The following is a 19,637-nucleotide window of genomic DNA, read 5'->3' on the forward strand; positions in this document are numbered from 1 at the left end:
TTATTGTTTGGATTCTTTGGTCAAGTGTTTGTAACTGTTGATGTGCTGGTGCTCTGCACTGGGAGAAAGCGCTGGGAGCAAAGATGGGTGGCTGCTGAGCGGATGCTGAGCGGATGCTCTTGGGTTGGAGTAAGGTTTGTGGGCAGAGAAGGGCTAAATGCCTTATTGGAGCCACGGCACAGGTATTTGTTGCAGAAAAGAATATGGCGGTTAAAGTGCACTGGTACAGTCGAGAATTACATAAAGCGAGGTCTGCGTAAGAGGAGGAATGTTTACTAAGTAATCAAGAGAGTAAGTTACTTTAAATCAGGTCGTCTCATTAAGGTGAGCGTTCGACCGTTATCACTACTATAAACAAAAGCGGTTTTGGTAGGAAACCATTTAACTTGGGTTAGTGCTAGGGTACCACTAGTACTATTGGGGACTTCGAACATCTCTTCTGTAGTGTCGTATTCATATATTTTGATATTGGAACCACTATCAAAACCAACGGCTAGATAAGTTCCATCTCTACTGATGTCGATTTGAGCAATGGCTTCGTCAACTTCACTTAGGATTTTGGTGTTCATCATGCTGGCAGTACTCCAGATGGAAACCACTCCTTCATTGGATCCCACCGCAAAGTATCTCCCTCTGGGGTCCATCGATAAACATGTAGCCAGAGATCGGTGTCCCTTTAATAAATGACTCGGTTCAAGCTTGATATTTTCATCCATTCTATATATTGGAATGGTTCCATCGTGTAATGCAAATATTAAAAACTCATGGTCGTAATTAAACCATTCCATATCATAGATATGTTCTCCAATTACTACTTCTTCCACTTTGGTGTAATTGTTCTTCACGTCATAGATACTAACGGTTGAATCTCGATCAACTACACTCAAGAAATCCCCGTCACTGGAATATTTGACAATTTGCGATATCACCGCTTCCTCTTTACCTTGGGTTTTAACCACCTTGATTTCTTTTTCTAGTATCCCGTTCCCATTCCAGATCTTAACCAAATCATCCCGTCCAACGGATGCAAAAGTGTGTTCGGTCTTGGGGTTCCAGGCAATTCGTTCGACAGCCTTTAAGTGTGGTTGTGATATCGTTATAGCGTCACTCAACTTATCATGAAGACATTTCCAGATTCTTATCAGTCGATCAGTTCTGGTATTGATTAATCGAGTCCCACTGGCATTGATGGTCAAATGAATGATTTCAGAACTGCCTTTGCCCGGAATCGGCTCGTCGGTATACGTGGAAGACTTGAATTTCTGGAAAAATAACTTGTTAGTCGACATTCTGTTTATCCTTTCACTCGGTAACTTCCATTATTTTCAGTACATTTTTCAGTACATTTTTCAGTACATTTTTCATTTTTCAGTACATTTTTCAGTTAATTTTTTTTTCTCAAGACGACACGTTAAGATTAACCTATTTCATTCCACCAATACCAAGGATCCACCATGTCATCGAGACCCAGATTGATCTCAATTGATGCGTTTTCCAAGACGGTCGAGGATGCAAAAGTGAAAACCACCTCGGGAGGTATCATTACTTTAGTCTGTGCTCTTATAGTATTTATTTTGATTCGAAATGAATATAATGATTATACTTCGATTATAACAAGACCAGAATTGGTTGTTGATCGTGACGTTAATAAGAAATTGGATATCAACCTAGATGTATCATTCCCCAATATTCCATGTGATGTTTTATCATTAGATATTTTGGATGAAAGTGGAGATTTACAATTAGATATTTTAAAATCTGGATTTCAGAAATATAGATTAATACCAAATTCAAATCAAGAAATTCTTGATGATGCTCCAATCTTGTCAAATGATATCTCTTTACATGAAAAGGCAAAAGGTTTAGCTGAAGGAGAAACCGGAGAATGTGGTTCTTGTTATGGATCATTACCGCAAGAAAATAATCAATATTGTTGTAATGATTGTGAAACTGTTCGTTTGGCCTATGCAGAAAGACTATGGGGTTTTTACGATGGTGAAAATATCGATCAATGTGAAAAAGAAGGTTATGTGTCTCGTTTAACGGAACGAATTAATAACAATGAAGGTTGTAGAATTAAAGGTACTGCTCAAATTAATAGAATTAGTGGGAATTTACATTTTGCTCCAGGGGCTTCTTTCACTGCTCCTGGTAGACACGTTCATGATTTATCATTATATGATAAGTATCCTGAGAAGTTTAATTTTGATCATGTCATTAATCATTTATCGTTTGGTGCTGATCCTAAACTGTTACATCGTTTAATTCAACAAGAACAATCAACCCATCCTTTAGATCAACATTTAATGACCATTGGTGAAAAACAACATGTTTTCTCTTATTATTTGAAAGTTGTTGCTACTAGATTTGAATATTTGGAAAACAAATTAGAACCTTTAGAAACCAATCAATTTTCGGTTATAAGTCATCACAGACCATTGGTTGGTGGTAAAGATGAAGATCATCAACATACTTTACATGCTAGAGGTGGGTTACCGGGAGTTTTTTTCCATTTTGAAATTTCTCCATTGAAAATTATTAATAAAGAACAATACGCTAAAACTTGGTCGGGATTTGTTTTAGGGGTTATAAGTTCAATTGCAGGTGTTTTAATTGTTGGTGCTTTGTTAGATAGATCAGTTTGGGCTGCAGAAAAAGTTATTAAAGGTAAAAAAGATCTTTAATTAAAGTTTGACTTTATTCAAGTGTAATATTATATAAGTAAATATATATATATAATTTTTTCTTTATTTGCTCTTACTATATACATGTAAAGAAGTTTGACTATTGATCATTTAATAAATGAGCAATATCTTGATAGTATTCTTTATTTAAGTATTCACTTAATTCTTCTTTGGTTAACCACATAAATTTTAAACCTTCTGATTGAGGTTTAAATTCCCCGGATAAAATATGTGATTTAATGAAAAATTCTTTGGAATTATTATTTGAAAATAAATGACATGGAGTTTTAGAAACATTGAAATAATTGATTAAATTACCACCAATTCTAGTTAAACCATCTTCAGCTAATTTATGCAAAGGTTTTAAAGTTTCGCTTGATTCTTCTGGGAAATTAGGTAATATCCATTCTTTACCATTATTTATAATCAAATATAATGTACGACTTAATTTTCTTTCTAAACTAGTTAAATCTCCATTTTGATCAGCTTCAGTAATTCTTGAATTTGGAACAATTTTACGGGATAATTGATCAATAGAATCTTCTTCTGATCCCTTTTCTCCTCCTTCTTTATAAGTCTTTGGTAATTTAACTACTTGTTTAAATCTTCTGTCTCTTTGTTGTTTCAAATCTGGTCTACCTCTTGGAAATTCAAGATTTGGATTATTATAAATTGGATGTTTATTCAATTCTTTATAACGTTGATCAGCTAAAGTACCTGGTCTATAATAGTACCAACTTGGGAAAGTCCACATTAATCTTCTCCATAATTCATTTTGATATTTATAGTATTGTGTTTCGAATCTTGGTAATTCAGCAGTTACAATTGGGTTTCTGGATAATAGTAACGTCGACGAAATTATCGGTGAGCTGCTATTGGCTGCCGCTTGAGTCGAATACCCTCTAACTAATGACCTGGACAACATCCCTGCAATATACTTAAGGTGTGCGTATGCCGTATCTACGTAGATCAAGACAACTTTACTGAACCTCGATGTCTTTCCAATATTCAAAAAATACTTAATTTTTCACTCGCTGTGTATATTTCAGTCCCACCGCTAAGAATATCTCAGTCCAGTTTCAAAGACCCGTACCTTCGTCTATGCAGGACTCAATTCGCCCGAAAAAAAACTGATCGAGAAAAGACCCGATTCCATGAACCCGTGCACCAGGACACTTACATCCGGGTAACCCTTTTTACATTTCCCCCCTTCGCCTTTCGCCGTTTCTTCCTCTTGCCAGCAGAAAAGAAAGAAAAAAGAGCCAACTATAAAAAGGAGCGAGTTCGCTGTTTGAATTCCTGGAATTTGCTAGTTGTATCACTGCTGCTTCTTTTATCCATCACAATCAATCCAATTACCTCTTTGGTATTCCAAACTCATAGCAAGTAGTATTTAACTTAAGAACTAGTAACCAAATCTTATTGCTCATATAGTATAATTACAAATCCTATCAATTGTAAACGGGTAAACAAATAGTAAACAGTACTAGGACATTTGTATTTTACCTTTAAAATTCTTATATACTTGACTAATTCTTTAAAACTTGTGTCCGATCGTAATATAACGAAGCACAAGAGAATAAGCAAATCAAGGAATAAGTATTAGGAAATCGGTGAGTATAGAGAATTGTGGAATATAATTGTGGGAATCGTTTTTTAGCACTCTTTTTTAAGTATTCATTAAGTTTTTCGTAAACAAAATCGTAACTGAATCCATCGTATCGTGGGTATTAGGCTGCAAAAAAAAAAAAAAACTAATAATAATCATAATAATTCAACTAACAAAGTAAAATGTCAGCTGTTGAAGAATTTGGTTCCATTTTGAAAGAATTGGCTACTCTTAAAGCACCAGGGGTTTCAGGTTCTCGTATTAAAAAATTGACTGATCTTGCGGTAAAAAATGTTAGCGAAGAATCTCAGTTGATTACTATATTATACTCTAATTGTAAAGCAACACCATCTTCAAATAAATTAGGTACTTTGTATGTTGTGGATTCCATTGTTAGAATTTATATGGATGAAGCTAGAAAACAAGGTCAAGAAATTAGTTCACAATCTCCTGATGGTACTTTTGCCGCTGGAGTTTATAAAATTAGTGAATTGATAGAATCTTTAGTTGATGATGCTTTAGAATTACTGATTAGTAAGTCTTCTAATATCAAAATTGGTAAATTAGTTGATATCTGGGAAAGAGCCGACACTTTTAAACCAGAAATCCTTAAATCAATTAGATCAAAACATTTTGTTTCAACTACTCCTCCTGGTACTCCTCCAAAATCCCTGGCTGAATTAAATCAACCAGTATCTAGTAATGATAATTCTAAACCGTTATCTCCACCATCTAATTCAAATGGTAGTAATAATGACTCTGGTAGTATTTTACTGGCTCTTGCTTCATTGGCTAAACAATCAAACTCAAACAGTAACACTCCTCAACCAGCTCCTGCTAAACCTGTCGAACAAGATAATGCTGCTAATAATATCTTATCTCAATTATCAGCTTTAGCTGGTAGTAATAATGTAGCACAATCAAATCAACTGCCTCCAATTCAGCAACAACCTCCTTCTGCTTCGGCTCCTGCTCCAGCCCAACAACCAAATGAACAATATATTTTTAACATGTTACAACAAATGCAAAATGGTGGTATGCCTCCTCAAAACCAACCAGGTTTTAATCAACAACAACAGTTTCCTCCTCAAAGACAATTTGGTTCCAATGGTTTCCAAAATGATAAACGCGGACGTGATAATACTGGTGGTGCTTACTCAAGAAGAAACAGATCTAGATCTCCTTCTCGTTTTGGTCAAGCCAACAATCCTAATAATATGTCCCTTGGTGGTAATGCTAATGGTAGAAGACCAAGATCTCCTCCTAGACAACAACAACCACTTCAACAACAACAACCTCAAGGTTTTGTTCCTCCAACTGCTATGGGTGGTGAAATGAATATCCCTGGTACCCCTCATTACCGTCCACGTAATGTTGGTTTTGACCAATCTTTACCTCAAGGTTCTTTTAAAGTTTTATCAAGAACCTTATTCATTGGTGGTGTTCCAAGAGGTATGGATGAAAAAGAATTGGCTTCGGTTTTAAGACCTTATGCTGAAGTTCAATCAGTTATTTTGAATAGTGAAAGAAAACATGCTTTTGTTAAAGTTTATTCAAGAAGAGAAGCCGAACAAGTTATCACTTCTTTTAACAAAGATAATTCTTTACCTTTAAGAACTCGTTGGGGGGTTGGTTTTGGTCCAAGAGATTGTTGTAATTATCAACATGGTATTTCTATTATTCCAATCTCCAGATTAACTGATGCTGACAGAACCTGGGTGGTTCAAGCTCAATGGGGTGGTACTGGTGGTCAACCATTATCAAGTGGTATGGTTATTGATGAACCGGATATCGAAATTGGTGCTGGTATTTCTTCAAAAGCTATGTCTAAGAAAATGCCAACTAACTCTGCTAGAAATGGTCCAAAATCAAATAGACCTGGTGAACCTGATGAAGAATATGTTAAAACTACATTAATTCCTCAACAATCAACCATGTCTCATGGTGCTCAACCAGATTTTGCAGTTTTCAGTCAATCTTCAGTTAATCCATTAAGTGGATTATTCTCAAACTCGAATGATAGTCCTGCCGCTGCTTTCAATCAATTTCAACAAAGTGCACAATCTCCACCAGCTGGATTTCCTCCAAATGGTGCTCCAGGAAATCCAAACTTGAGTGCCCAATTGGCTAGCTTTTTCCAAAATGGTGGTCAACAATAATTAACATAAGTAAAGTAACAAAATATTACTTTTCAGTTTTCAATTTGTTTGTTTGTTTTTTCATTTGTACATTAGATAATCTCAAATACCAAGTTTCATTTTATAGCTCATTAATATATATATTAATCATTTTTTGCAAATTCGAAATGTAATTTTAAGCTTTTCGCAGCAACTTCAATTGTCACCAATATTGAGCAAATTTTCAAGTAAATTGATCAAAATACACAAAATACAATTTAAAGCTCTGGAAAAACTACTAATCAAAAATACTTAATTTTATTATTTACGTAGATATATACAAATTATGCAAGATGAGAATACTAATTCTCATTGGTGTTTTATTTTGGTCAAAAACTTTTCTAACTCTTTTTTTTCTTTTTCAATTTTTTTTTTCTTTTAAACTTTTAATGAAAATCATTTTCTAGACTTCAGCAGGAACTGGAGGGGAGTCATTAATGACTTCCTTTCTATCCGTAGAAGCATTCTTTATAACAGTATTGGAGATGACTTTTTCTTTATTTATTGTTTCGCCTTTGACAATTTTTTCCATTTCGTCTTTTGTCAAAGTTTCATATTCTAATAAACCTTCAGCCAATCTTTGTAATTCCAATTTCTTTTCAGTTAATATCTGCCTAGTTCTAGATTCTGATTCTATTAAATAATCTCTGACCTCATTATCAGCCATATCTCTAATTTTTGGAGACCAAGATTCCCAATTATCACTTAATTTAAGGGGTCCAATTTTATCACTCATACCGAAAGAAGTCACCATTGCTCTTGCAACACTAGTAGCATTAGCCAAATCAGAAGAACAACCACTAGTAACGTTTTCAGCACCATGAATCATTTCTTCAGCAATTTTACCACCCATCGAAACATCCAATCTTGCAAAACATTCCTTTTTGGTCATATCAACCTTGTCCATCTCTGGTAATTGGAAAGTAACCCCCAAGGCTCTTCCTCTTGGCAAAATGGTTGCTTTATATAATGGAGTGGCGGCAGGAGAGTACATTGCCATAATGGCATGTCCAGCTTCATGATAAGCAGTATTTTTTCTTGCTTCTTCTGTGATAACCATCTTCTTTTTAGCGGCACCCATCAAAATTTTATCTTTAGCCCATTCAAAATGAATCATATCAACAGCTGGGGCAGACATTTGAGAAGCATGAACAGCAGCTTGGTTAACTAAATTCATTAATTCAGCCCCAGAAAGGCCTGGAGTACCTCTAGCAATGATACTAGGATCAACATCATCGGAAGTTTCCACGTTTAACATATGATGTTTCAAGATATCAATACGACCTCTAACATCAGGTAATTCAACATTGACTTCTTTATCGAATCTTCCAGGTCTAGTTAAAGCTTTATCTAAAGATTCAGGGAAATTAGTGGCACCAATGATAATAATACCTTGAGTTTGAGAAAAACCATCTAATTCAACTAATAATTGATTTAAAGTTTGTTTAGCATAAGCTTGATCTTTTGGATTACGTTTACCTCCAATAGCATCTAATTCATCAATGAAAATGATTGCAGGAGATTTTTCACGAGCTTGACTAAATAATTCTCTAATTCTTTTAGCACCAACACCAACGTATAATTCATCAAATTCAGAACCAGACATGAAAAAGAATGGAACCCCAGCTTCACCAGCAGTGGCTCTTGCCAATAAAGTTTTACCAGTACCAGGAGGCCCAGTTAATAAAACACCTTTAGGTAATTTACCACCTAAACCAGTGAAACGAGAAGGGTTCTTCAAGAAATCAGCAATTTCTTCTAATTCAGCTCTAGCTTCATCACATCCACAAACATCTTTAAACTTAACGGTAGACTGTGAAACATCAACGGATTTATCAACAACTTCGGAATTTCTGAAAATGGTACCATTTTCAACCATATAATTAAAAGCATTAGTTGCTCCATAAGTAAGTAAGGCTACTGGAATTAACCATTTAAGCCATTTAGAAATAATCGTGAGAATAGATTCAGAAACAATAACATGAACTGGTTCATATCTAGAACCAAAACCTTGAGGCAATGGAGATCCTTGTTGAAATCCACTGGTGGCAGTAGTAGCCAAAGTTCTAGAAACTTGTTCAGCTTTACCCTTTTTCCCAACTTTATTCAAAGCATCGATATAAAGTTGAGTACATTCAGGGGAAGCAGCAATTCCCGGTGTTTCATAACGTTGAACAACAATATGAGGATAATTATTTGCCAACAAAGACTTGTAAAACTCACTTTGGGCATTGGCATTATTAACATCAAGATTGGCAAGTTGTTCTTGTGATTGTAATAAGTTGATGGTTGAATTAGAAACCGACCTAATTCCAATCCTCTTATTCAATATAGGTCTTCTAAATCCAATATAAGCGGCTCTATTGGCCATAATCACCGACAGTGGTAATTGACTGGATGCAAGCGCCCTCGGTAATATTCTTGATAAGCTATTCATTGCAAAAAGAACTTTCGCTATCAAGCGCTAGATTCTAAAAGTCTGGTATAGTTAAAACACACACACACGCTTGTAAGTGGAAAGCGGAAAGCTGTGAAATTAAAGCAAATATCCAAGTTGATAACTTGTGATTATGACAAAGGGCAAAATTGTATATCACACCTTTTGAATGAGAATTTTTCCTGTCTATGTTTGCCTCTGTTTTTTTTTTGTTTCGGTGTGCCACCCATTTTTTTTTTTGGTGATTTTTTTTTTGTTTTTGGTGAGTGGCTGAAAGGAACAGCACGACACCCATACACCAGGGAAGGTTATACTTACAAAAATTACTGCAAATCGAAGATTATTCTATGTAAAGAGATTAGAAGCCGGTGATTCTCAAGTCGTCATGGGCAGCGGTGCTGGTGATATCCAAGCTGTGTTCGTTGGCCAAATGTAGCAAGCAGATGAAGCAGAAACTGGTGGAAAGGTCTTTTCTTTCTTCGGGTTTGTACATCTTACCAATCGAGGTTATGACATCAGCAAACTTCTTTTCGGTCTTGACTGGTTGGTCTTCAATGGCCGCTTCTTCCTCTTTCTCCTCTTGGTTGTGCTTCTTCCATTCGTCGTCTTCCACTTTGGAGATACTCTTCCATAGGTTATCTTTCAACAACCGGACATCAACTCTTTTGGCAACTCTGGAGAAGTTTACGTATTCGGGTCTTGCTTTACGGCCTCCGGTAAGAAGCTGGGTACCGGGCTCTTCTTCTGATTTGACCTCGCCATTGACTTCGTTTGGGTTACTTTCAAGTGCGTCGTTGAAATTGATATCGCCGAAATCATCATTATCGTAATCTTCGTACTCTGCTTGTTGGAACGAAGCCGCAAGTTGTTCTTGCTGGCGTCTTTCTTCTTCTTCCTTTTGGTATTGTTTGGAGAAATAGTTTTCGTCAGTAAGCTGGGGTTCATTTTCGTTATTTTCTGCTTTATAATCGTCTTTGGTTTTTCTAGTGAAATGGGAAATTGATTTATGTTTCTTACCAAATAAGTTAGTTAATTTCTTAGAATTGAATTGAATATCCTCAGGTAACATGTTTTTCGATTCGTTAGCACGGTCCAGGCTTTTGATAAGAAGCATCGACATATTTTTCGGTTTTTGGAAAATCTCATCTTCATTATCGTCTTCAATTTCAAAATCAATGAAATTAACAATAACATCTTCTTTCTTCTTCTTCTTAGTTGCAACGTTGGCCATTGGGTCAGCCATTTCGTCATTTTTAATCGGTTCATCACTCGCTTTGGTTGTGTTATTTTCAATATGATTTTTTGTCTTTTTCAAATTAGTAACTTTCCAGTGTTCAGGACCCCTCCAATTAGTCTTCATTCTGTCATCGAAATATGCCATAAGATCTTGATCCAATACCTTTGTTTGCATAACCTCTTCTCCATATTCATCAGCACCTTGAAATAAGCGTGCAATACCATCATATATCGTGGAATTAAATGCAGAGCCTGCTTCAGCATTCTCATCCAATTCATTATCTTCACCAAAATTACCATCATCATAATTATCAAAACCAAATTGATCATAATCCCCAAGGTTCGAAGGAGTGTCTGCTGCATTACTAAGTCTATCATCATCTTGTATAAACTTATTATTAACATCACTTAGTAAACTTTTGGCCTTATTAACATCTTTTAAAACTACCTTCAATTCTTTCAAAGAAGGACAGATCGTAACCGAGTCGAGTTCCTCAGCAGAATCTTTATAAAGAAATGATTGAAGCCCATCAAAGTCTATGTCTGCATCACCGTGTCCATTTGGCTGTAAGCTGACACCTTCGTCTTCATTGTCTTCGGCATTTTTCTCTTCTACTTCGCCATTATCATCTGAAAGTTCGTCATCACCTTCTTTCACCTTATTGGTGGTAGCATCAAAAACAACTCTACCAGAATTATCTATGTTTAAAGTATTGAGCAATAAACTCTTAGCACCCCCTTCATCAAATTCCGCCAACGCCTTCTTGAATAATGGATCAATGGCAAGCTCCTGGTCCAATTTCTTGATTCGTATAGTATCAAAATCAACCAAAGTAGACTCTAGTATCCTGTTGATTTTCCTTTTCTTTCTGCCATCGTTTTCACCACCAGTCGAATCATTGGCTTCATCATTGGCTTCGTTATTTTCATCATCCTCCTCCTCATCATCCTCTCCATCGGCATTTTGATTTTTTTTGGTGGCTAGCCCACTAAGTAACTTCCCGGTCTCCGACGCAACTGACTCCACCCTACTGGAATAAATCTTAACGCAACCATCCAAAGTGGCAGACGCTCTTTGAAAATTGATATTCTCACCATCTTTAATCACATTCAAATCATGGAAATAGTCAATAAGAGCGAACTGCCACGAGTTCTTCGATGTGATCTTGTTATCGGTAGACAACTTAATCCATTCTTCAAAGTTCGATAAGATTGTATGTTTATTTTCATCAAAGTGAATCGCATCTTCATCAGGTCTGGTGAAAAGATCACCCCTACTTACGTGACGATTGCCAGAAGCAACTCTTTTGGACTTGGAAAGCGACCTCCCCGATATAGCTCTTCCCTTATTGGACAAGTCGTGAAGCGAGCTTACCCTGCTGCTTCCACCATTGGGCGGATTCTGTCCTCTCTTCTTAGGCAATATCTGGGAATTCATCACCGTGATTTATTTCGTAAGCGGTCGGCGTGTTTATATGGTTCTTGCACTTTATCCGTATGCTTGTTTCGGGAAACGAGTTCGTTTCACTTACTCTATCAATTAAGTTACTTTCCAACGACGTAAGCCCTCGCTATTGCAATGAATCAAGCAGTCGATGGGATCAAAGTATGACTTGATTTGTTTTTTTTTTGTTTTTTTGATTTCCTTGTTTACCTTTTGTTTTTTTTGCACTAAAAAATTGCAGCATGGACCAGGCACCGATAATACAAACGTATATATCTACATGTATTAGACTATTATATATACTTTTATTAATAGAGTATAGCGGGTTACTAATGTACAAAATGCTATATAAGACTATCTTCTCTTTTTCTTACCAAAACTTTTCCCCTTATTATTGATACGCTCAATTTCATCTTTGGAGATGATCAAACCGTTTCTTGTAGACTTACCAACAGAGTTGATCTTCAATCCTCTTTGTCTGTGTTTTTTGTTGATCTTGTCTCCTGTACCAATACGGTCACTGGCAAAAGTGGATCCACTCCCGCTGCTTAAGTCTCTAAATTGACCCTTTTTAGTCTTTGATAAGACAATTCCTGCATTACGAGCTTCTTCTTCGTAGTGGGCAATCTTTTCCTTTTGGCTTCTGATCATCCCCTTTCTCATGGCCATGGGCATTTTCTCTAAAGTTTTAGGTAATCCACCGGTGGAAGAGTTGGTAGCAGCCAACTCTCTCATACGAGACGTTAGAATCTTTCTTCTGGCCTTACCGGTGGGATCTTCGTAGTCAATGGTTTGTAGGGTGAGATCAGCACCGGAGTGTTCCAATTGGTGGGAGAGAATGTGTGATTCCTTTAATAATCTTTGTAATTTGATATCATTTTCCAAGTTTTCATTATCTTCTTGGACTGCTTTGGCCTGTTGTTTCTTTGTAAGTTTAGATAGTTCTCGTTCTTTCTTCTCGATCTCTGCCATTGTAGGTGCTCTTCCTGATCTTAATAATTTCCTATCTGATTTGGAAACGGTGGGTGGTGGATTATTGGACGATGAGTTTAACTTGACTACTTTTGGTTTTTGAATTTCTTCTTCTTCTTCTTCTTCGGAAACATCCTCTTCAGGGTCCGACAGACTTTCTTCACTCGATTCAAACCCTTTGAACTGACTTGTTTCTTCGCTATCACTGCCCTCATCGCTTTCACTTTGATGCTCATCGCAAGATGTTTGTTCGGCCTTAGACTTATCCTTGTACCCCATGTCTTCTATAGACCCGAACTGAGCCTCGAAATTTCTTCTCTGAATCTCTAATGTCTTTAGATAATCATCGTCACTCATGGTTAGATACTGTTCTAGGACTATAGATCTATTACACCAGTAGTTTTTTTGCTTCTCTTCTTTTTTTTTTTTTTTTTTTTTTTTTTTTCAAAATGCGATTACTTCAACTGTAAATATTTATCAAAGACTCTGAATCATTGATCTTTCGGTATTAACTCAGCAATGACCAAATTCAGGGGTTGTATAGACATTCATTCAGGCCAAGTGAAACAAATTGTGGGGGGCACTTTGAAAGGAGACGACACCGACAAGTCCAATTCAACAACAACGGAGAATTTTGTTTCGACCAAACCCTCTTCATATTATGCCCAATTATACAAAGAAAATAAGTTGAGAGGATGCCATGTGATAAAGTTGGGAACTAACCCAGAGAACGATGCAGCAGCTAAGCTTGCCTGTCAGTCGTGGCCTAATAGTTTACAAGTGGGAGGGGGAATCAATTACGATAATGCACCAGAATGGATTAACACTCATAAAGCATCTCACGTTATATTAACGAGTTGGTTATTTAGTGATTTGAAAGGTAAACTGAAGAAATGTTTTGACTGGGAGAAGTTGGCAAAAGTGAGTGAATTAATCGGGAAAGATAAACTAATAGTTGATTTGAGCTGCCGAGAAGTGCATAATGACAATGGTGATAGTGAATGGGTTGTTGCAATGAATAAATGGCAAACCTTGACAGATAATAGTTTAAGTTTTGAGTTTTTAGAGCAAGTGAGTAAATACTGTGATGAATTTTTAATTCATGCTGCTGATGTTGAAGGATTATGTAATGGGATTGATGAAAAATTAGTTAAGAAATTAGGCGAATGGTGTCCTCCAGGGTTTGAAGGGAAAATCGTTTACGCTGGTGGAGCCAAACTGGTTAATGATTTAGAGACGGTTGCCAAGTTGAGTAATGGAAAAGTTGATTTAACTTATGGAAGTGCATTAGACATATTTGGAGGAAAATTAGTTAAATTCAACGATTTAATACAGTGGAATCAAAGTCATTAAAAAGAAAATTAATTATACAAGATATAAAGTATATATATATATAGATTTATGGAAGACTGACTACCATCCAGCACCACCGTAAGAATAATCATTAACAGGAGAATCAACGCCACCAGGGGATCTACCATAACTGGTGAAAGCACCCGAAGCGGTATTATTTGCTTCAACGGTATCCTTTTTCAATTCCATGGCAATACCAGCCAATTTAAATTGTAAGGTTTCGATACTTTTTAGCACCACTTCATTTGGAGGTAAATTACCAACGGTTTCAACGTCTATATAATAATTCGAAGGTTTTGCTTTATAATCAAAGGGGGCTTCAGGATCTGGAGCTTCTTCCCATTCACAATTAGCGGACTTGGGCCATTCTTTCTCGGCATCTTCTTCGTGCCAGTAATCAGTATGTTTTAATTTATTCCAAGGATCGTATTCAAATCCAACTGCAGCACAAGGAGACCATTTTGCGTGTTCTTTGGCAATACCCTTTTTAGCAATACAAGTAATTCTTAATTCTTGATGTTTTCTTAATTTACAAATTAAGGGACCTTTACGTTCGAAATCTCTGATCACCGGATCTCCTAAATTAGAACCATTATGAAATTTTGCTAGATCTGATGCATAGACATTCATGGTTGAATCAGTATCACATTTGGCAGTTAACTCTAACTTAACAGAACAGTTTGGGCAGTATTGATCACAAGTGCAATCTCTTGAATAAGATAAATCATCAATCCCTTCACTATTCAATGGTATCATACCTAACCGGTGAGAAATAAATTCATCTGCTAAAACTGAAGTATTTACTTCGATTTCAACCAAATCAATTGCCAAGGTTGGAACCTCGGCTAACATGGTCCTTCTTATAGAGTTTGCCATGGATAAATCCACATCCTTCAACATAAAATCAACATGGTCTCTTTCTGTTTGTCTGATGGTAACTCTGGGTTGACCGTCGTAGGCCCTGTCTATTTCCATTACTATTCGACTTTACTATCTCTTTAACCACAAAATAAACAAAAACAGAACGCCACGGAATGTGTTCCAATGATTCCTATGATATTATATCCTTCTAACGACTTCTAACAAAGCAAACTTATTGAATAGTCTTCAGTTAATAATCCGTCTCCGTTATTTTTTTTTTTTTGTCTGTTTTTTTTTTTCAACACCCTCGACGCTTACAGGTTGACCACCAGTATTTACAGCTTGGGATATCATAAATCAAAAGAATTGAAAGTAGCCTGATTGCTGATTACGACTACTGACCGAACCACAATGAATACTATTGCCATTCCAGACTTACGTTTTGAACAGTCCTTCACCCGCAGTTTGAATAGCTATGCCATCCAGCAACAGGAATCGAAGATTCGCCGCCACGAAGCCGCTGATGTCAACTTGGAAGAATTGAATGCTAAACTTGACGAAGCAGAACAACAGGAATTGCAAACCAGCGGAGCACACGGGGTTCAGCCCATTGGTCCCATTACCCCTGGCATTGTGATATATGCCATAATAAAAGATCAAATCTTGATGCCATTTATCCAAGGTTTTTTTTTGACCGGGGTGCTAATAGCAATAAAACCATTCTTGAATACCATCACTGCCCAGGGCCAACGCTGTGGAATATGGTTGGCCAACGGCTTAGGGTTGAATCGTCTCAATAGAAACCCATTTACTCCTATATAGTCACACGAACCTCCTCCGCTAAATAGACGAGTCTGTATACGATTAACATCTTTATTATTACTAGCACTCCCAAACTACCTCTACTAGCACTCCCAAACTACCTCTACTAGCACTCCCAATGCTACCTCTACCAATGCTACCTCTACCAATACTACCTCTACCAATACTACCTCTACCAATACTACCTCTACTATGTCATGTTTGCCCTTCACGTGACTGTAGACCAGACGTCCCCGGCGTTCTCCAAATCTCGTATGCACTTGACGTTTGTTGCAGCTTCAACAATTGCTCTTCTGACACTGCTTTCCGGATCGATGAGCAGACCATAACGCCAACCGAGTCTTCCAACGTAGTACAGCCAGCCTTTCCAGCTCTGCCATTTGAAATGAAATTAGCCTAACCTACTGAGTGCGCTTAACCCTGTGTTTTTTTTTTTTTCTTTTTTCCTGGTTTTTTTTTCGTTTTCGTTGCACTTTTGCCTAGTTCCTAAAATAGTTTGCTGCTTTTAAGCGCTGGAGTCCGTTTTAACCTACTGTTTCTTTCAGTTACTTCCAGTTGAATCCATCGTTTATCGATAGTATAGTCAAGCCGTATTACTGGTTGAATCAATTGGTTTGACATTGAGTGTTGCAGCTGCTTTTTTCCGTTTAGAATTGTGGGAATTTTGTGAAAAATAGTCTGTTCGTTTACTTTCTTCTGTTTTTCCCAGGTTAGTTTACTTTTATTGCCGAATTAAAGCTGAGTCGACTTTAAGTGAGTGTCCGGTGTAGTTGTTCATTTGGAGACTCGTGTTTGATAGCTGGTGGTGTTTGAAATTGCTAGTTTTTGTGAAGAGTGTTTTTAGCCGCCCTTGTACTATTTTCAGGGTCATCAGTCAGAGGATTCCAATTTTTAGAACTCCCAATAACTCTTAGTTCCTTCTGGTTCCTTTCAAGTTGCCCATAAACAATGTTTAGACACCGCAAGTCTCGAAGTGGCCAGAACATTTCTTACACTGGAGTAAACCATGTTGCTCCATCTTCAAGTCAGCCCAATTCCAATGCATTGGCTGCTGCTTTGACCATTGGCCATTCTATAAAGCCCGAAAAACAAAATACCAACATCTCCCGCTCCAAATCTTTACAATATATCCGTAACAATCCTCCTCCAATTCGAAGTAATAATAATCATACTAATAATGGCTCGAGCGGGAGTCTTCTTAAACGTAATCCTTCCCTAACTAGCTCTCCCAATAGTGCTAGGTTATCTCAGCCGGTTAAATACCGCCAACATACTCCAGATAGTGCTAACAGTAGCCATATATATGATATAGATGATACTTTTGATGATTCTCATTATGATACTTTTAGCCAAGGGTCTTTCGATAATAATTATGTCAAAATGCAAGATTTAAAATTATCTCACCCGGTCCCCACCGGTTCCAATCACACTTTTTCTTTATCTAAAAAACCATTACAAAATAGTAACACCTCCGTTAAAACTGTTAAAAAATATATCCCAACTCCTAATGGTATTAAGATCATAGAGGTTCCCGAAGTTACTTTACAAAAAGAAATTGATAGACACAATTCCATTAGATCCGGGGTTAATATTCCTACTAGAACCAATTCATTAAACAAAAATAAAATTTCAAGATCAACTTCATTACTGAAAAATAAATCTCCCGTTCAAAACAAAACTAGTAGACCTTCTTCTCGTTTATCTAGTTTGGACCAATCTTTCATAATACAAGAAGATCCAGAACCTAATAATTTTAATGACTACGATCAAAAAATGCGTGAATTAGAAGCTCAAATCAATCATGAAAAACAATTAGCTAAAGATTACGAATCAAAACGTTTGGAATATGAAGAACTAAGATTAAATAGATTGAAAAATGAAAAAAATTTATTAGAATTAATGAAGGCTGCCGAAAAAAGCCCCCAAAAAGAATCTATCCCAGAGGAAACCGATCAAGAAATCGAGAAAGCAGTTAAAGAAGAAGACGATGTTGAAGTTCCTATCGCATCTGTTCCTAAAGGTGTTGATGAACTCGACCAAAAACATCCTGTCCAACAAGCAACAATTAATGTTCCTATTAATAAACCAGAATTAGAAACTGTTGACACTAGCAGCTTAAATAACGCCGAGACAACAGTTGGAGATATCTCTACAATCCAAGAAGAAGAAACCAAGAAAAGTCCTTTAACCAAGAATGCTGAAGATGAATCTGTTCCCGATGCAGCTATTGATCCATCAGCTGTTGTGGTTGATGAATTTGAGAAAGAACAAATTCGTCGTAATTCAGCAGTTGAGGAAGAATCAGGTTTAACATCAACTCAACCAACCACCGCCGACGAAAAGTTAACTAATGGTTTTGTCGATAATAAACATCCAAATCAAGTTTCTGGCTCGAACACTGAAATTGGCATTATCAACCGTTACGGTCATATGGAATCAAACGAATTAATCTCTCAAAAACCTTTCAAATCTGATGTAACTTCTTCAGATTACAGTGAGGAATCAGCCGACGAATTGGCTTCCAAATCTTCCTCATCCATAGCGAAACAATTGAGACCGAAATTTGATAACGTTCCGGAAATAATCGATGATTCGCATTCTAATGCTTCTAATCGCTTGATTGATGAAAAACAAAGCAGTGATACTTTACAACTCCCTGCTTCAATTACTGAAAATGGACTTAGTTCTGGTTCTTCTATCAGTAGTGTTGATTCTAGCTCTCAATCTAAAAATAAAAGACCAGTCAAGTCAGCTATGAAGAACTCAAGCTCTTTTTACAGTTCAACCAGTAATTCTTCAAATAATGGTACCTATAATCCAGCTAAACAAGCTTATATCTCATTAACAACTGCAGAAAATACTAGATTAAATTCAAAATTATCCTCTTCACAATTAGCCGATATCAATCTTGCTAAAGGATCCCAACAATATCCATCTACCAGTCCAAACCGTCGCTCTGTTCAAGCCACTCCGACAAAACAGAACAATCAACCCCAATCACCTCAAAACCAAACTCCACAAACTCCAGTTGTAGCAGGAAATGGTAATATGTCAGGCAGATCATTGCGTCCACATTCTGTTCATGGTGCCAACTTCGATCATGATAATCATCAAAATCGACAATCTGGCCTTGGTGGTGGATCAATGAGTAATCGCACATTGAGAGATCGTTCATCCGTGTATGTCCAGCCTATTGCGGCCCACCCTGCCTCAAACCCAAATTATCAATCACCATCCAAAACTAAAGCCGCTGAATTATACGCAAAAGCTAATGCTAGGCCGATTTCTGTGTTTAACCCTCAATTAACTAGAAAATCATCTTTCGATAAAGGTAATGATACTAATCAAGAAAATCCAAAATCGCCTAAGCAGAACCGCCATAGTCACCACTACCCAGCTCCACAACAACCAAGACAACATAGGACTACCTTACGTGATAGCGTACCAGCACACAATCCACAAAGTCAATATCAAACTCAGACTCATGCTCAACCTTCAACCCAGTTACCTGCTCAAAATCAAGCACAAGTCCAGGCACAAGCGCAATTACATGCACAAGCACAATTTCTCGCACAAGCACAATTTCAAGCTCAAACACCACCAGCACCTCAACAGCAGCGTGCTCATCTTAAGCAACTTCCGCAACAGAAGTTCCAATCTCGAATTGCTGATTCAGATGACGAAGCTGATCACAGCAGAGGAGATTCAGGTAAAGGATTCGTTTCAAGATTTGCCGATTCAGATAATGAAGCTGATGATTCTCATCCTGTTTCTACACAGGCTCAGGATTCACCTTCGAATCATATAACCACATTACGTCAACAAGATGGACCTGAAAATAATTTTGGATCGAAAACTGGTAAGAACATTGATGCAGCAGAGTTCAAAAGTAGTCAAAAGAAACCAAGAAAGAAGAAGTTCTTGAAAAAAATCTTTGGTAGAGATTGATTTACGCTTTTGCAGTAAAAACCTTTTTTTTTGTTCTTATCAATTTAGTCCATCAACCATTTGATTCATTTCTGTTTTATTTTAATATTTTTCA

General features: G+C 36.9%; 11 protein-coding genes across 11 annotated transcripts; 5 read left to right on the top strand and 6 right to left on the bottom strand.

Annotated features, from left to right (window-relative positions):
- Positions 1 to 296: 296 nt before the first annotated feature.
- On the bottom strand, positions 297 to 1,289 carry HYPBUDRAFT_158871 (uncharacterized protein; the record flags this gene model as incomplete). Its single annotated transcript, XM_020222408.1, has 1 exon — positions 297 to 1,289. One exon carries the CDS (start codon positions 1,287 to 1,289, stop codon positions 297 to 299), a length of 993 nt encoding a protein of 330 aa, XP_020073868.1.
- Positions 1,290 to 1,454: 165 nt separating this feature from the next.
- ERV46 (Erv46p) lies at positions 1,455 to 2,684 on the top strand (the record flags this gene model as incomplete). The annotated part of the gene is made up of 1 exon (XM_020219094.1): positions 1,455 to 2,684. The coding sequence occupies one exon, from the start codon at positions 1,455 to 1,457 to the stop codon at positions 2,682 to 2,684; it is 1,230 nt and encodes a 409-aa protein (XP_020073869.1).
- Positions 2,685 to 2,784: 100 nt separating this feature from the next.
- On the bottom strand, positions 2,785 to 3,609 carry HYPBUDRAFT_8275 (mitochondrial 54S ribosomal protein mL46; the record flags this gene model as incomplete). Its single annotated transcript, XM_020223722.1, has 1 exon — positions 2,785 to 3,609. One exon carries the CDS (start codon positions 3,607 to 3,609, stop codon positions 2,785 to 2,787), a length of 825 nt encoding a protein of 274 aa, XP_020073870.1.
- Positions 3,610 to 4,475: 866 nt separating this feature from the next.
- HYPBUDRAFT_114860 (Nrd1 complex RNA-binding subunit) lies at positions 4,476 to 6,452 on the top strand (the record flags this gene model as incomplete). Its single annotated transcript, XM_020219076.1, has 1 exon — positions 4,476 to 6,452. The coding sequence occupies one exon, from the start codon at positions 4,476 to 4,478 to the stop codon at positions 6,450 to 6,452; it is 1,977 nt and encodes a 658-aa protein (XP_020073871.1).
- A 421-nt stretch (positions 6,453 to 6,873) lies between these two features.
- On the bottom strand, positions 6,874 to 9,002 carry YME1 (i-AAA protease; the record flags this gene model as incomplete). The annotated part of the gene is made up of 1 exon (XM_020222625.1): positions 6,874 to 9,002. The coding sequence occupies exon 1, from the start codon at positions 8,905 to 8,907 to the stop codon at positions 6,874 to 6,876; it is 2,034 nt and encodes a 677-aa protein (XP_020073872.1). The 5' UTR covers positions 8,908 to 9,002.
- Positions 9,003 to 9,265: 263 nt separating this feature from the next.
- BRN1 (condensin subunit) lies at positions 9,266 to 11,581 on the bottom strand (the record flags this gene model as incomplete). Its single annotated transcript, XM_020219118.1, has 3 exons — positions 9,266 to 9,481; positions 9,521 to 10,737; positions 10,792 to 11,581. 3 exons carry the CDS (start codon positions 11,579 to 11,581, stop codon positions 9,266 to 9,268), a joined length of 2,223 nt encoding a protein of 740 aa, XP_020073873.1.
- A 327-nt stretch (positions 11,582 to 11,908) lies between these two features.
- On the bottom strand, positions 11,909 to 12,942 carry HYPBUDRAFT_154145 (uncharacterized protein). The gene has a single exon (XM_020221920.1). The coding sequence runs from the start codon at positions 12,914 to 12,916 to the stop codon at positions 11,942 to 11,944; it is 975 nt and encodes a 324-aa protein (XP_020073874.1). The 5' UTR covers positions 12,917 to 12,942; the 3' UTR covers positions 11,909 to 11,941.
- A 136-nt stretch (positions 12,943 to 13,078) lies between these two features.
- On the top strand, positions 13,079 to 13,912 carry HYPBUDRAFT_158878 (1-(5-phosphoribosyl)-5- ((5-phosphoribosylamino)methylideneamino)imidazole-4-carboxamide isomerase; the record flags this gene model as incomplete). Its single annotated transcript, XM_020222409.1, has 1 exon — positions 13,079 to 13,912. One exon carries the CDS (start codon positions 13,079 to 13,081, stop codon positions 13,910 to 13,912), a length of 834 nt encoding a protein of 277 aa, XP_020073875.1.
- A 60-nt stretch (positions 13,913 to 13,972) lies between these two features.
- Positions 13,973 to 14,887, bottom strand: HYPBUDRAFT_158879 (DNA-directed RNA polymerase II core subunit; the record flags this gene model as incomplete). Its single annotated transcript, XM_020222410.1, has 1 exon — positions 13,973 to 14,887. One exon carries the CDS (start codon positions 14,885 to 14,887, stop codon positions 13,973 to 13,975), a length of 915 nt encoding a protein of 304 aa, XP_020073876.1.
- On the top strand, positions 14,756 to 16,034 carry HYPBUDRAFT_154148 (uncharacterized protein). The gene has a single exon (XM_020221921.1). The coding sequence runs from the start codon at positions 15,185 to 15,187 to the stop codon at positions 15,593 to 15,595; it is 411 nt and encodes a 136-aa protein (XP_020073877.1). The 5' UTR covers positions 14,756 to 15,184; the 3' UTR covers positions 15,596 to 16,034.
- A 509-nt stretch (positions 16,035 to 16,543) lies between these two features.
- On the top strand, positions 16,544 to 19,543 carry HYPBUDRAFT_8283 (uncharacterized protein; the record flags this gene model as incomplete). The annotated part of the gene is made up of 1 exon (XM_020223723.1): positions 16,544 to 19,543. One exon carries the CDS (start codon positions 16,544 to 16,546, stop codon positions 19,541 to 19,543), a length of 3,000 nt encoding a protein of 999 aa, XP_020073878.1.
- Positions 19,544 to 19,637: the final 94 nt, after the last annotated feature.

The sequence above is a fragment of the Hyphopichia burtonii genome (assembly GCF_001661395.1).
Source record: "Hyphopichia burtonii NRRL Y-1933 unplaced genomic scaffold HYPBUscaffold_9, whole genome shotgun sequence".
Classification (NCBI taxonomy): Eukaryota; Fungi; Ascomycota; class Pichiomycetes; order Serinales; family Debaryomycetaceae; genus Hyphopichia; species Hyphopichia burtonii.

What these genes read in the sequence shown, in the direction of transcription:
- HYPBUDRAFT_154145 (XM_020221920.1), bottom strand. Translation starts at nt 12,916, where the DNA reads ATGAGTGACGATGATTATCTAAAGACATTAGAGATTCAGAGAAGAAAT.
- HYPBUDRAFT_154148 (XM_020221921.1), top strand. Translation starts at nt 15,185, where the DNA reads ATGAATACTATTGCCATTCCAGACTTACGTTTTGAACAGTCCTTCACC.